Genomic DNA, 14,027 nt, shown 5'->3' on the forward strand with positions numbered 1-14,027 from the left:
TTGGAATTGTGCCTCTTTAAATTAATCAGTAGGAGAGTGAGAATTAATAGTCTGGAGAAACTACAGAGTACTTGATAGTTGTGTGGATATACATTAGCCAGAGATATAAATAATTACGAATGCAGACTGAGCATCCGCTCCAGATTTTTTCAGAATTCGATGATGAACTACATTGTTGCACACAACTTGACTGCACTCATCTCTTCTTGACAGATGCTAAAGAACATATCTGCTTTGGAATCTGATATCTGCTAGTAATTTGTATATCAAAAGCCTGATTCTGCATTCACTGTACACTCAATTTCTCTTGGGCAACAAAAATGTATAGCAGTGCTGCATTTGGATTGAAACTTTCCTGAAGTCTGATATTCATATGCTAGTGAACATCATATAAGACAGAATATCCAGAATATCACCCCACATTCATTCTAATCTTTCATTTACATTTAGGATAATTGGTTGGTAAAATAAGGTTCTAGGAAGGCACCTAGTTCACTAAATCACTCAGCAGCATAAATCACGCAGGAATGAATTCCACAATCTCGCGTGAAATCTGTTCAGTCAGGCTTTGCGTAGCTGCCCTGTTCAGGAAGTGGAGGGAAAAATGCAGCCTGATCCAGGGCAGTCTTACTCTTTTCTCTGCCTATATGAGGTTCTTGGCCAACTGAACCTGGGAAGAAAGACCCAGTAGCTTCTTCCACTGTTCAGCCCAACAGTCTTTTCTGTATCAACATATTCAGGGCTGGTCTGCTCACGTCCTGGGCCTGCAGCCCCTATGCAATCATTCTACTCAGGTTCCTCAAAGGTTGGGCAAGGGTTTGGGGTGAAGGACGAGTACCACCTATCACACTCTTGTAAAGCTAGTACAGCAAACCATGTGTTAGCCTTTTAATAATGGGACTGTGTTAACTTCACAGATGTGTTATTGGGTCTCAACAGTTAAAATTACAGCAATAATAATCATACATGTAACAGAATGATTAAAATCTGCGTTAATGCAGGGCTTCTGCAGCATGCAGAGCCTTCTGCCAAGGGGTGAATATCATCCATATAGGGTTAAATCTAAGCAGCTTGAAGATTAATAATCATCCACCTGGTGTTACTGCTTTAAACAAGGTTTTCATATTAATATTTATATGAAAGCTAGATAAAATCAATTCTGTCTTTGCAAAGTTATTACAGACAGGTAATCTCAGTCTGGGTGCACACAGCATTCTGGTTTTTACAAAGAACTCAACAAAGCTGAATGCTGAGGAAGAATCAAGAGCCCTGGTTTAAGCAAGAAGGACATTTGCTAGACTTATAAAGAGTGTTTCATAGGATGTTGTTTTTATTAGACTGTATTTATTTACACTGAAATACACAGATTTTGACTGTAAAAGAGAAGACAAAGACTTGGTAAATTCACAGAATAATATGTAATTCTGTACCACAACTTAATTACCCAGAAACTGCCATAAAAACAAGGAGGTAAAAGAGGGAGTGGGAAAGAAAAACAGTGGGAACAGGAGGCATCATGGGCATTCTCATGTTGGCAGGATTGTTTGGTTTCTGCATGTAAAAGGTTCTGTAAAATTACCTGCGACGTCTGTAAACATATGGCCCAGACATGCAATGCGGGCCTGTGGTCTCACTCATCCCATACGCCTGGTACAAGGGGATGTTCAGACTCAAGAAGAAATCCAGAGTTTCTGTAGTGAGAGGAGCAGCACCAGAGAAATGCTTCTGACAGTGGGAAAATCCCAGAGCACTGCGGATTTTTGCAAGTACTAAGTAGTCTGCTAATCTTGTTCGAAAGGGCTTCAAGTCACTGCTGAGTGGAAAACACACAGAGAAAGACAGGGGAATTCAGAGGAAATGTAAATAATTTCCAAAACAAACCAACTTTGTGTTTCAATTACATGTTCATCATTTGGTTTTGGATGTCTAGGCACATTATTTCCCATTTGTATCATTTACAGGATGTCCTTCCCTGAATACTAACTCCAAATACCGGGGATGTTCCAATTTTGCAGGTTCATGAAGGACTGGTGAAATGCATTGTGGAGATCACTATTTTCACTATTCCTTGATTCTTTATCACTTAAATATGTGCTAGTTCCACCAAAATCTATGATCATTAAGATAACAAGAGCCTCATTGTCTGGGCAATTTGAGAAACCTATCTGGTAAACTGAAAAGTCATACAAGTAAATCAGTACAGACATGCAATGCTTTTTGAAATCTCTATGGGCATGTACACTGCAAAGAAAAACCTGCAGCTGGCCCATGCCAGCTGGCTCAGGCTGAGGGGCTGTTTCATTGCTGTGTTGACTCCGGCTGGAGCCTAAGCTCTGGGACCTTCCCACCCCTTAGTTCTAGAGCCCTGGCCCTAGCCTGAGCCCCGAAGTCTACACAGTAATGAAACAGTCCCACAGCTGAGCCCCATGAGCCTGAATTGGCTGGCATGGGCCAGCTGCGAGTTTTTCTTTGCTGTGTAGACATACCCTATACGAGCTTCTCCTCTGGTGTACATAAATTCATAATCAAGTGCAATCGTGCCTCAGGCCTCTATAAAACAGTTTCTTTTTGGTGGGGGAGTGGAGTGATTAATCCTCAGAGCTCTGTAGATAACATAAAAACCTAGGAACAGCCATATTGGGTCAGACCTATGCCAAAAGCAGACTCCCTCAGGGAACTGATGGGCAGGATCCGCTGGGAGGCTAATATAAGGGAGTCAAGGAGAGCTGGCTGTATTTTAAAGAAGCCTTATTGAGGGTGCAGGAACAAACTATCCTGATGTGCAGAAAGAATAGCAGATATGGCAGGTAACCAGCTTGGCTTAACAGAGAAATCTTCAAAGAGCTTAAAAACAAAAAGGAAGCGTACAAGAAGTGGAAACTTGGACAGATAACTAGGGAGGAGTATACAAATATTGCTTGAGCATGCAGGTGTGTAATCAGGAAGGCCAAAGCACAACTGGAGTTGCAGCTAGCAAGGGATGTGAAGGGTAACTAGAAGGATTTCTACAAATATGTTAGCAATAAAGGGGGGAGGGATAGCTCAGTGGTTTGTACATTGACCTGCTAAACCCAGGGTTGTGAGCTCAATCCTTGAGTGGGCTCTGGGGCAAAATCAGTACTTAATCATACTAGTGAAGGCAGGGGGCTAGACTCCATGACCTCTCAGGATCCCTGCCAGCTCTATGAGATAGGTGTATATCTCCATATATTAATATAAGGTCAGGGAAAGTATGAGACCCTTATTGAATGGGGGAGGCAAACTAGTGACAGATGATGTGGAAAAAGCTGAAGTACTCAATGCTTTTTTTGCCTCAGTTTCACAGACAAGGTCAGTGCCCAGACTGCTGCACTGGGCAGCACAGTATGGGGAGGAGGTAAGCAGCCCTCAGTGGTGAAAGAACAGGTTAAGGACTATTTAGAAAAGCTGGACATGCACAAGTCCATGGGGCCAGATCTAATGCATCCAATGGTGCTGAGGGAGTTGGCTAATGTTATTGCAGAGCCATTGGCCATTATCTTTGAAAACTTGTGGCAAGCGGGGGAGGTCCCAGACAATTGGAAAAAGGCAGATATAGTGCCCATCTTTAAAAAAAGGAAAAAGGAGAATCCAGGAAACTACAGACCGGTCAGCCTCACCTCAGTCCCTGGAAAAATCATGGAGCAAGTCCTCAAGGAATCCATTTTGAAGCACCTGGAGGAGAGGAAGGTGGTCAGGTAGAGTCAACATGGATTCACCAAGGCCAAGTCATGCCTCACCAAGCTGATTGCCTTCTATGATGAGATAACTGGCTCTGTGGATATGGGGAAAGTGGTGGATGTGATATGTCTTGATTTTAGCAAAGCTTTTGATAAGGTCTCCCACAGTATTCTTGACAGCAAGTTAAAAAAGTATGGAATAGATTAATGGACTACAAGGTGGATAGAAAGCTGGCTAGATCGTCAGGCTCAATGGGTAGTGATCAATGGCTCGAAGTCTAGTTGGCAGCCGGTATCAAGTGGAGTGCCCCAGTGGTCTCTCCTGGGGCCAGTTTTGTTCATCATTCATTCCTCTAAGAGGACTCGGTTGAAGACGGCTGTGGTGGGATGTCTGGTGGATTTGGTGGTGCTGGTCTTCAGGAGTTTTTCAAAGTGCTCTCGCCCATCTGTTCATCTGTAGTTCTATTCCTGGTCTTATGGTCCTTCAGAAGGTTGAGGATGGTGTCTTTGTCTGGGGAGGTCTCTAATATTTCCTGGAGTCTGTTGTAATATCTTAATCCTCTTCATTTTAGTTCTGAAGTTTTGTTCAACATCTTCATAAATGATCTGGATGATGGGATGAATTGCACCCTCAACAAGTTTGCAGATTACACTAAACTGGGGGAGAGGTAGATACACTGGAGGGTAGGGATAGGGTCCAGAGTGACCTACATAAATTGGAGGATTGGGCCAAAAGAAATCTGATGAGGTTCAACAAGGACAAGTGCAGAGTTCTGCACTTAGGACAGAAGAATCCCATGCACTGCTATAGGCTGGGGACCAACTAGCTAAGCGGCAGTTCTGCAGAAAAGGACCTGGGGATTACAGTGGACGAGAAGCTGGATATGAGTCAACAGTGTGCACTTGTTGCCTAGAAGGCTAATGACATATTAGGCTGCGTTAATAGGAGCATTGCCAGCGGATCGAGGGAAGTGATTATTCCCCTCTGTTCGACATTGGTGAGGCCACATCTGGAGTATTGCATCCAGTTCTGGGCCCCCTACTACAGAAAGGATGTGGATAAATTGGAGAGTGTCCAGCGGAGGGCAACGAAAATGATTAGGGTGCTGGGGCACATGACTTATGAGGAGAGTCTGAGGGAACTGGGCTTATTTAGTCTGTAGAAGAGAACAGTGATGGGGGATTTGACGGCAACCTTCAACTACCTGAAGGGGGGTTCCAAAGAGGATGGAGCTTGGCTGTTTTCAGTGGTGGCAGATGACAGAACAAAGAGCAGTGGTCTCAAGTTGCAGTGGGGGAGGTCTAGGTTGCATATTAGGAAAAACTATTTCACAAAGAGGGTGGTGAAGCACTGGAATGGGTTACCTAGGGAGGTGGTGGAATCTCCATCCTTAGAGGTTTTTAAGGCCTGGCTTGACAAAGCCCTGGCTGGGATGATTTAGTAGGGGTTGGTCCTGCTTTGAACAGGGGGTTGGACTAGATGATTTCCTGAGGTCTCTTCCGACCCTAATCTTCTATGAGTCTATGATTCCATCAAGCCCAGTATCCTGTCTTCCAGAGGCAATGAACAGAACAGGCAATCATCAAGTGATTCATCACCCATCATCCATTCCCAGCTTCTGGCAAACAAAGGCTAGGGACACCCAGAGCATAGTGTTGCATCCCTGACCATTTTGGCTAATGACCATTGATGGACTTATCCTCCATGAACTTATCTAATATTTTTTTTAACTGCATTATAGTTTTGGCTTTCAAAACATCACCTGGCAATGAGTTTTATGACCTTGGAAAATCAGAGAAAATGCACTGATACACTGGGAGTGGATGCCAAAGCCTGAAACGTGCAACAAAGGTGGAGAAAATCTCCAGTGGAAAACTATAGTAAAGCCCAGAGCAGAACCTTGGATGCAAGACATGGGATAGTTTGTGCCAGACACAAAACCTATCTTTAAAAATCCAGTCAAAACTAGATACCCCAGCAGACACTGAATCCAAGATCAGTTTTACGAGATGCTATTGAATATCTTTTCTCTCCACTGATTTCTACCAAAATATAAAACTACAGTGCTGAATGCAAATTACCAGGCAAAATATCTGTGCTAGTGAGAACAGAAAGGCAACCCCCCTAAAGTCAATGGGGCTACTTGGGGATAATTGAGGGCAGATAAGGTATTTTGGGCATCGCTAATGTAGTATTTGTTACTAATTATACCTTCCTGAGCAGCTTAGGTTCCTCTCTAAGCTAATGGACATGGCCCATGATAACACTTTCTTTTTCATAAATCCCGACTGAGCAGATGTGTCCTTTAATTTCTCCATGATTTTCTCCCATACTCGTGGAACTCCCATATGAGATGTTGGCTGTGCTTCTTTCAGTGTATTGACCAAGCTGCCCTGTTAAAATAAGAGAATATATTGCAAAGGTCAGGATTGGTGTTATGGAGGTTTTTTTCTTCCTAACGGATTAAGTCTTGCAGCACTTATATGTATAATATAATTGAAGTCAGAGCCTATTATTTCAGCTAGATCCCCAGGTGAGCTAGACCAGTGCTTGACACAACTATGTCTGTGCTGGGTGTGTGTGGGAGTGCGTACAGTTGGCTTTACTCCTCCTTTCTATCCCCTCTGATCCTGCCTATCTGAAACACCGCTTACACTCCCTCCTGTGCCAGGGGAATCCTCAAGCTGCTGCCTTAAAAAGGGCTCAGGTTCTGGCCATATTATTTTTTCATTTTATAATGTAATGAACTAACTTTGTGTATAGAGAGGGTAAGAGACTCACTAGTACTATCAGTTACAGGAACTCTTCTTTAGCTAAAGGAGGGATGGATAGCTCAGTGGTTTGAGCATTGGCCTGCTAAACCCAGGGTTATGAGCCCAGCCCTTGAGGGGGCCACCTAGGGATTGGGGGAAAAATCAGTACTTGGTCTTGCTAGTGAAGGCAGGGGGTTGGACTCAATGACCTTTCAGGGTCCCTTCCAGTTCTATGGATAGGTATATCTCCATATATTATATTATAAAGTGATAGAGGCCTGTGATTTTGGAGCTGACGGACCAGAGTTCTAGTCATGGCTCAGGGTTAGGATAAAATGAGGCCTTAGGGCACTGGAGTATTGGGCCTACATCTCCCATTGAATTCACTTTTCCAGAATGGTTACACAAAACTTGCAATTATCTTCTGTATCTCCTTAAAACCAAATGCTCTACTTAGTGCTTCTACTGGTGAAAAAATTAACTTTAATGTAAATGTAAAGTACTACAGGTACCTTTAAAGCATCTGGCTCAGCAAAGTAAACTTGCTCTCCCCACTTGATTCCAGTCCAGAGGTCATATATCTGAGCAGCTATGTGGCTGAGAGGGAGGTAACTGACTATAATCTCCTGTTGGATTTCTGCTGGTTGCATATCCCCTGCTCTGCTGGCATGTGCTGCCGTCCAGGTTATCTGTTCACATAAATAACAAGATGTTAAATATTATTTTTGTTTTATTTTAATACAATTTAAACAGCCAGTCCTGTTATATTAATAAACTCTGACTCTGTCTGTATAATACACATGTATTGTTAGAAGCGACAAAGAGTCCTGTGGCACCTTATAGACTAACATACATTTTGGAGCATAATCTTTCGTGGGTGAATACTCACTTCGCCAGATGCATGTCATCTGTTTAGATATATCACTACCTTTAATAACATGTAGATTGTCACTCATCTATAAGGCCTATTTAGAGCAAATGAACTGCAAAGAATATAATGAAATGGTGGCAGTCTGTTTTTCCCCCGGCTGCACTGTGAGCATTACAATTCTTGCCTTACATACACAATTGATATTGCTGATACGATTAACCTCACCAGAGGGCCCATGGACTGAACAGACAATGGAACTGAACTACACCTTCATAGAATCATAGAAATATAGGACTGGAAGGGTCATATAGTCCAGTCCCCTGCACTGAGGCAGGACTAACTATTATCTAGATCATCCTTGACAGGTGTTTGTCTAATCTGTTTTAAAAAACCTCTAATGACAGAGATTATACAACCTCCCTAGGTGATTTGTTCCTGTGCTTAACTATCCTGATGATTAGCAAGTTTTTCTTAATATTTAATCTAAATCTCCCTTGCTGCAATTTAAGCACATTACTTTTTATCCTGTCCTCAGTGGTTAAGAACAAGTTATCACCCTTCTCTTTATAACAATCTTTTATGTACTTGACGACTGTTATGTCTCCCCTCTGTCTTCTCTTTTCCAGACTAAACAAACCCAATTTTTTCAATCTCTCCTTGTAGGTCAGATTTTCTAGACTTTTAATCATTTTTGTTATTCTCCTCTGAACTTTCTCCAGTTTGTCCTCATCTTTCCCACAGTGTGGTGCCCAGAACTGGCCACAATACTCTAGTTGAGGCCTTATCAGTGCTGAGTAGAGTAGAAGAATTACTTTTCGTGTCTTGCTTAGTACATCCCGGAGTGGTATTTGCTTTTTTTGCAACAGTATTACATTGCTGACTCATATTTAGTTTGTGATCCACTATAACCACCTTTTCTGCAATATTTCTTCCCAGGCAGTCATTTCCCATTTTGTACTTGTGCACTTGATTATTCATTCCTAAGTGTACTACTTTGCATTTGTCCTTATTGAATTTCACCTATTTATTTTAGACCATTTCCCCATTTCACTCCTAAAGATGGCCCTTCCCAGTCAGGCTTGAGGTAAACTGGGAGACCCATGAGGGGAAGCTTGCACTGTCCCTGCTTGTGCTGCTGTCCCATAGGCGCCAACTCCATGGATGCTCCAGGGCGGGAGCACCCACAGGGAAAAATGGTGGCTGCTGAGCACCCACCAGCAGCCCCTTATCAGCTCCCCCCAATCCCACCAGCGCCTCCCGCCAGCTGGCAAGCCCCACAGATCGGCGCTTCCCACTCCCTCCCTACACCTCCTGCCTAACGCAATCAGCTGTTTCGCAGCGTGCAGGAGGCTGGGGGGAAGGAGCGAGGATGTGGCATGCTCAAGGGAGGGGGCAGAAGTAGGCGGGAAGAGGCGGGGGTGGAGTAGGGGCCGGAAGAGGCAGGCTGGGGTGAGGCCTTGTGGGAAGGGGTGGAGTGGGGATAGGACCTGAGGCGGAGCTGGGGGTCCAGCACGCCCCAACACTTTGAAAAGTTGGCGCCTGTGTGGTGCCCTGCTATCGGTAAAGAGGACTCCAGTGTCCAGGAAGGTCAGTCTGTCACCTTTCATCAGCAAAGCATTTCTAGGATGCAATTTGAAACAAAATAGCAATAAATACTATAGAACAGTGAGTTCACATGACAGAAAGAGTAATTTACCTACACAAAGTCATTCAGTATCACCAATGGTATTTAGCATCAGGAATACAAGCCATGGTGTATAGGTTCAGGGAGGCTGACCTAGGTGCAGAAGGCAATGTTGGGCAAGTGCTTGTGGAAGAAGAGCACAAAGAGGCTTGACAAGATATTTTCTAGATATGTAGCTGCATTATCTGCTTAGCAACCAAAAATCCCTCAACACAGTTATGTTCACACATCAGATCAGGGCGGGGATGAATGTCTGACCCAGCACAGATTTAGAATAAGGGCAGAGGGAAATGTCTTTTGACTAAAGAAGGCAGCAGCACAGTTACAGGCAAAGGATGTTTTCCACTGTGTTGATCAGCATAAAAATAGCCTGCTTGTGCACAGTAGCCAGAAATAGTTTGACAGCAAAATAGAAACTATACCAGATTCCTTTGAGACAGAAGAACACAGGATTTGCCATGCCAGATCAGAGCTTTGGTCCATCATGTCCAGTGTATCCTACTTCCAGATATTGCTCTGCCTACTCCCTACTTTAGGGTGAATTGCTCTCAGTTCCTGTGCTCCATCAAGAGCAGAAGTTGCAATTCCAGCCAGCCCTTTTATGGGCTACACAAGTGTTCACGCAAGTTCCTTAATCCTTTCCCTCACTGCATAGCCATGTAAGGGCCAACCACATTCTAGCCCTTGGTGAGCAGACTTTTGTGTAAAGTCCTTTTTTCACTTGACTTTTTGCTTCTCTTTGGCACTAGAGAGTTGGCTGTTTGCAGCAACATAGACTCAGATTTTGTGAATAAGAGGGCTGTAGAATATACAAAACTTTTGCTATTCTTTACTAAATTAGGAGGAACCAAAATGAATGTAACTTGGAAAGGTAATAATGTTACAGATAAAGGGCCAAGTTTAATAAAACCTTGCAAAAGCTTCTAATATCAGGCTGCTGTGACATTGGCTGGCTAAGGTGTATGATTCTTTTGAAGATGATCTTGAGAGGTCATTTGAAGATATTTGTGGTAATAGCATTTTATCACACAATCAACTGCATGAACCAAAAAATGTCACTTATAAATTCAGCTATGAGAAGAGCTTGTAGTTTTTCAGAAATATATAGTTTGGATATAGTTTCTTTTGCTATTCCGTCCTTAAAACAGAGTGCCACAGTGCTTGGAGACTCCACCATGATCCCATTTCTTTCTAAAGCATAGAAATAAACACCCTCATGCTCTGAGAATCTTTATCATAAAGCTGTGTCTGGAGTACATACATTGTCATGACTCAGCATGGCTCCTTTTGGCTTCCCAGTTGTTCCAGAAGTGTATACTAGCACACAGCATTGGTTTGGCTTTTGAGAGCTAATAATGTCATTGAGTGTAGCATCTGGTATCTCATTTCCCAACTCCATAAATTCTTGCATCTACAAAATGAAATGGGGAAAAAACAATTGAAGGAGTCAGCTAATAGCAAGTGTGGAAATTGCAACATTTTAAGAGACTGGAAAAAGGACAGAAAAATTAGGATTGGCCTGGCTCTTCTGACCTTTCTTAGGCAAAACTCCCATTCAGGTAAATTGGAATTTCGCCTGTCTGAGGGGTCTAAGCCCAATATAGGACCACAGTTTTGATCTGTATGTCACACAGTCCCTTCTCTACTAGTTATCCCAAAAGTTTGTGAATCGGCACCACTAACATACAACTATTAGAAGTGGAGTGTGCAAAGGCAGTGAAGTTTTATTAATTCTTTTGATGACTACTTAGGGAATAACATTCCTATTCACTTTTCTAGTCACGTGGGCTGAAAATGCGATTCAGACCTGACGTTAGAAATGGTTTTGATTCATAATTAAAGTAAATTGTATCACAGCTTATAATTAAAACACCAAGTAAACTGTCCAATTTTGTTGGGTTTCCAATAGATTATTTCTTGCCTATTCTATATGTAAAGCACTTTGAGATTCTATAATGAAAGGCTCTATGTAAATGCCAAGTATTCTTATTATTTAAATGTGTGAACAATGGCCTTAGTTCTCCACTACCTAGGGAAGACGAGCAGATGCAGGAAGCTGGCTGAAGCTCTCTGATTCAGGGCTGTTCAGTCCCTGAACAAGGAAGAGCATGAGGGGTTCTTGTTTAACTTATGCTGCAAGCATATGGTCCCTTTGTGCAACCCAAAATTGCCTTAGCATAATGGAGAATCTGGGCCAATATGTTCTATTGATTACTATCAGATATGTCTAGGTAGAATGCATTTATATGGGTCTGAAAGTAACATGTACACATTAAGATCCCATTATTTCAATGTTAATAGGTGATGGAGTGGGGTAATCACAGCATGTGGGAAAGAGAACCAAAAAGGGTTGTTTTCCTACTGAGACTGGATTATTCATATAATGTTTACACAGCTGTACATGAGCAGTGACTGAGGGCAGCACCCTACTTCTATACCTGGCAAGGAATCTCCCCACTACCATCTTAGGGGCAAATCTTGGACACTGCACCAAGCCTGTAATCAGCAACTGGGCTTTAGCATGGTGGTGGCAAGGGAGAGTTTACATAGTTGAGAAGAATGGATCTTTCCCCTCAGGATGCACTCTGTGATCAATACCTCAGCATTTAACCTGCAGTATTCTTCATGGCAGAGAAGCTGCCCCTCCATGGGAGAGTCTGTCTTGGGATTCCTTTTTAATCACTGACACACCAGTCATGCTCCAACCCCCCACCTGTAAAAGCATGCAGGAGCCCACCACAGAGCACAGTTTCATGCATATAGAGGGTGTGGTCCCATTCATGGTTTCCTCACATCCTGCTCCTCCCCACATAGTGGACTGTGTCAATTTCACTGGCAACTGGCAATGGTGCAGGCTCAGGATTTATTCCTATATGACTTGACTCTTCATGCTTTGTATTCTTGACCTTCCTCTCTTTCATACCACAAGGCATTAATCTCAGTGCGCCTGTTGCCTAGGCTTTGTTTACTTGAACAGCACGTGCACTTGGATAGTGTTTCCATTCCACAGAGACTGAAGGGTAAAGTCTGCCGTAGCTGCAGCAACTGCTCATTACTGTATAATTATCTCAACTGTCAATATATGATACAAAAGCCTTTTCCTATCATCCTGTGTTTTATGTGACTGGATTTGTATCAAAGCTAATAAACAACTCTCTTTACCATTGGTGATTCAATTTCTGAGTGTCTCTGTATGGAATACAGACATGGCAACTGCCAATTCTTATCAACACAACTGATGTAAAAATTATCCTCTCGCTGAAAAAAGGTGGCAGATCTGTCACTAGATCAGTAGCATTTTCAGTTACATTTTGTCCTCCACTATTAGAAAATATAAACCATGTCATTTATCTCTTTCAAAAAGTTCTCAGACACTTGGAACTCAGTGTGAGTTAATCTCTAGTGTTTACTGTTATTTAATAACAAATGTATATGATTAAATAAGATCTTCTTTACACTGCAAATTAATTTTTCTTATTATTACACTGCATTTTGTATAGCACACTCTTGATATCTATGTGCCTTTGTATAGTTAAGTGTTTTCTTCTATGAAAATCAATACAGAGAGAAGGAACAATGTTGGCATAAATATGTTAAACATTTTCTCCTCACTTCTGTTACTAGTAAAATACTTTCCGTTTTGATATCTGAACCCTTAAGAGATTTGTTTACTATTCACTCTCTACTAAATGATGTGTATTCTTTCTGCAATTCATTCAATGTGGGCAATGAAACTAAGCAGGGGATTTCCACTGTTAATTCACAGTCAGTTCCAAGCACAATGCGGATTAGACATTTCACATTAGAAAATTGTCTTCAGTGACATTTTAAAAATAAATACTGAAAATTCTTCTACACAAACACTATTTTTAAACCTAAATTTGGGGCCTATAGCTGACAGTGAGTCTGATCCTTAATCTTGTCCCAAATCTTGCTGTCTAAGTACTGCATGGGCTAAGGAAGACCCTGAATACACTAGAACAAGTGTTTTATTCTTTGCATATGTAATAGTTGCTTGTATTCAACAGTTGCTTGTGTATAGAAATATTTGCTATAAATACAGAGATTAGCAGAATAGGAGGTTCCAGAGGACAACAAAATATTGACAATGGATTGTGAGAGCACAAGCATTTTCTAGTTCCCAGATCCAGCATAACTGATCACAATTCACTAGAGCTGGGCAGACGATGTATTAACAAAACAACAACAACAAAAGATCTGCAAGTATAATCTCACCAGAAGTCTGGTAAATATTATGTTAATCAGATCTAGTAACTGAAACAATAACACATGACCAAGCCAGCCAACCAATGCAGCTCTAATTTTGAATATCAACTATCAAACAAACTGCCGAGTAAATGAAATTAATGAAAAATTACACTGAAGTATTTTGAAGAGCAAACACATATGAAAACATTGTGATCCTCTGGCAGACATTCCACAGACAGAAAAGAAGGTGAAATACATCAACTGAATGAATTTTTACACTGCTCTAAAATTCACATACCGTATATAAATTGGGATGTCTCTCTGGCAAAGAGTCATTGTATAGCACAACTGCTTTCAAGCACGGTAGACGACTCCAGATCTGTTGGGGTTTTAAAAAACAACAGCATATAATTTATTATTCACTTGTTTCTGATTTAATTAAAAGTGTCTATCAAAAGAGTCCAAAAATTGAACCCCCTCAAATCCACCACAAATAATATTCTTCCCTAAAGCTACTCAGACCCAGTTCATCCCAACGCCCCTGGGGATACACACAGGCTTGCAGCATGCTCTCGAGGAGGCTATACCCATGCTATGTTGAGCCAAGGTGCTCCAACTAAGGTCCCTCCTGAGTTGAGGACCTTAATTTAAAGTGACCTGCCACCAGCCTCTTTGCATTTCAACCAGTGAGAGTAATGCTTTTAGGGCGGGATGTGAGCAGATTACAGCTGCTCTGGTTATCACATGAAGACAGAGATAGTCTCTAAAGTAGCCAAGCCTTGGTTAAGTTTTTTATAATGTTCTGCCTCAT

General features: G+C 42.0%; 1 protein-coding gene across 19 annotated transcripts in view; it reads right to left on the reverse strand.

Moving 5' to 3' along the window:
- The window catches only part of ACSBG1 (acyl-CoA synthetase bubblegum family member 1), a 107,730-nt gene that overhangs the window by 12,287 nt on the left and 81,416 nt on the right, over positions 1–14,027 (reverse strand). For all 19 annotated transcript variants that reach the window (XM_039491108.1, XM_039491115.1, XM_039491109.1 and 16 more), the window contains 5 exons: positions 13,515–13,595; positions 10,269–10,418; positions 6,965–7,141; positions 5,911–6,092; positions 1,580–1,813 (listed from right to left, as the gene is read on the reverse strand). In XM_039491108.1, coding sequence (XP_039347042.1) covers positions 1,580–1,813; positions 5,911–6,092; positions 6,965–7,141; positions 10,269–10,418; positions 13,515–13,595 — 824 coding nt within the window. The remainder of the gene's footprint in view (positions 1–1,579; positions 1,814–5,910; positions 6,093–6,964; positions 7,142–10,268; positions 10,419–13,514; positions 13,596–14,027) is intronic.

The sequence above is a fragment of the Mauremys reevesii genome, linkage group 10, assembly GCF_016161935.1.
Source record: "Mauremys reevesii isolate NIE-2019 linkage group 10, ASM1616193v1, whole genome shotgun sequence".
Taxonomy (NCBI): Eukaryota; Metazoa; Chordata; order Testudines; family Geoemydidae; genus Mauremys; species Mauremys reevesii.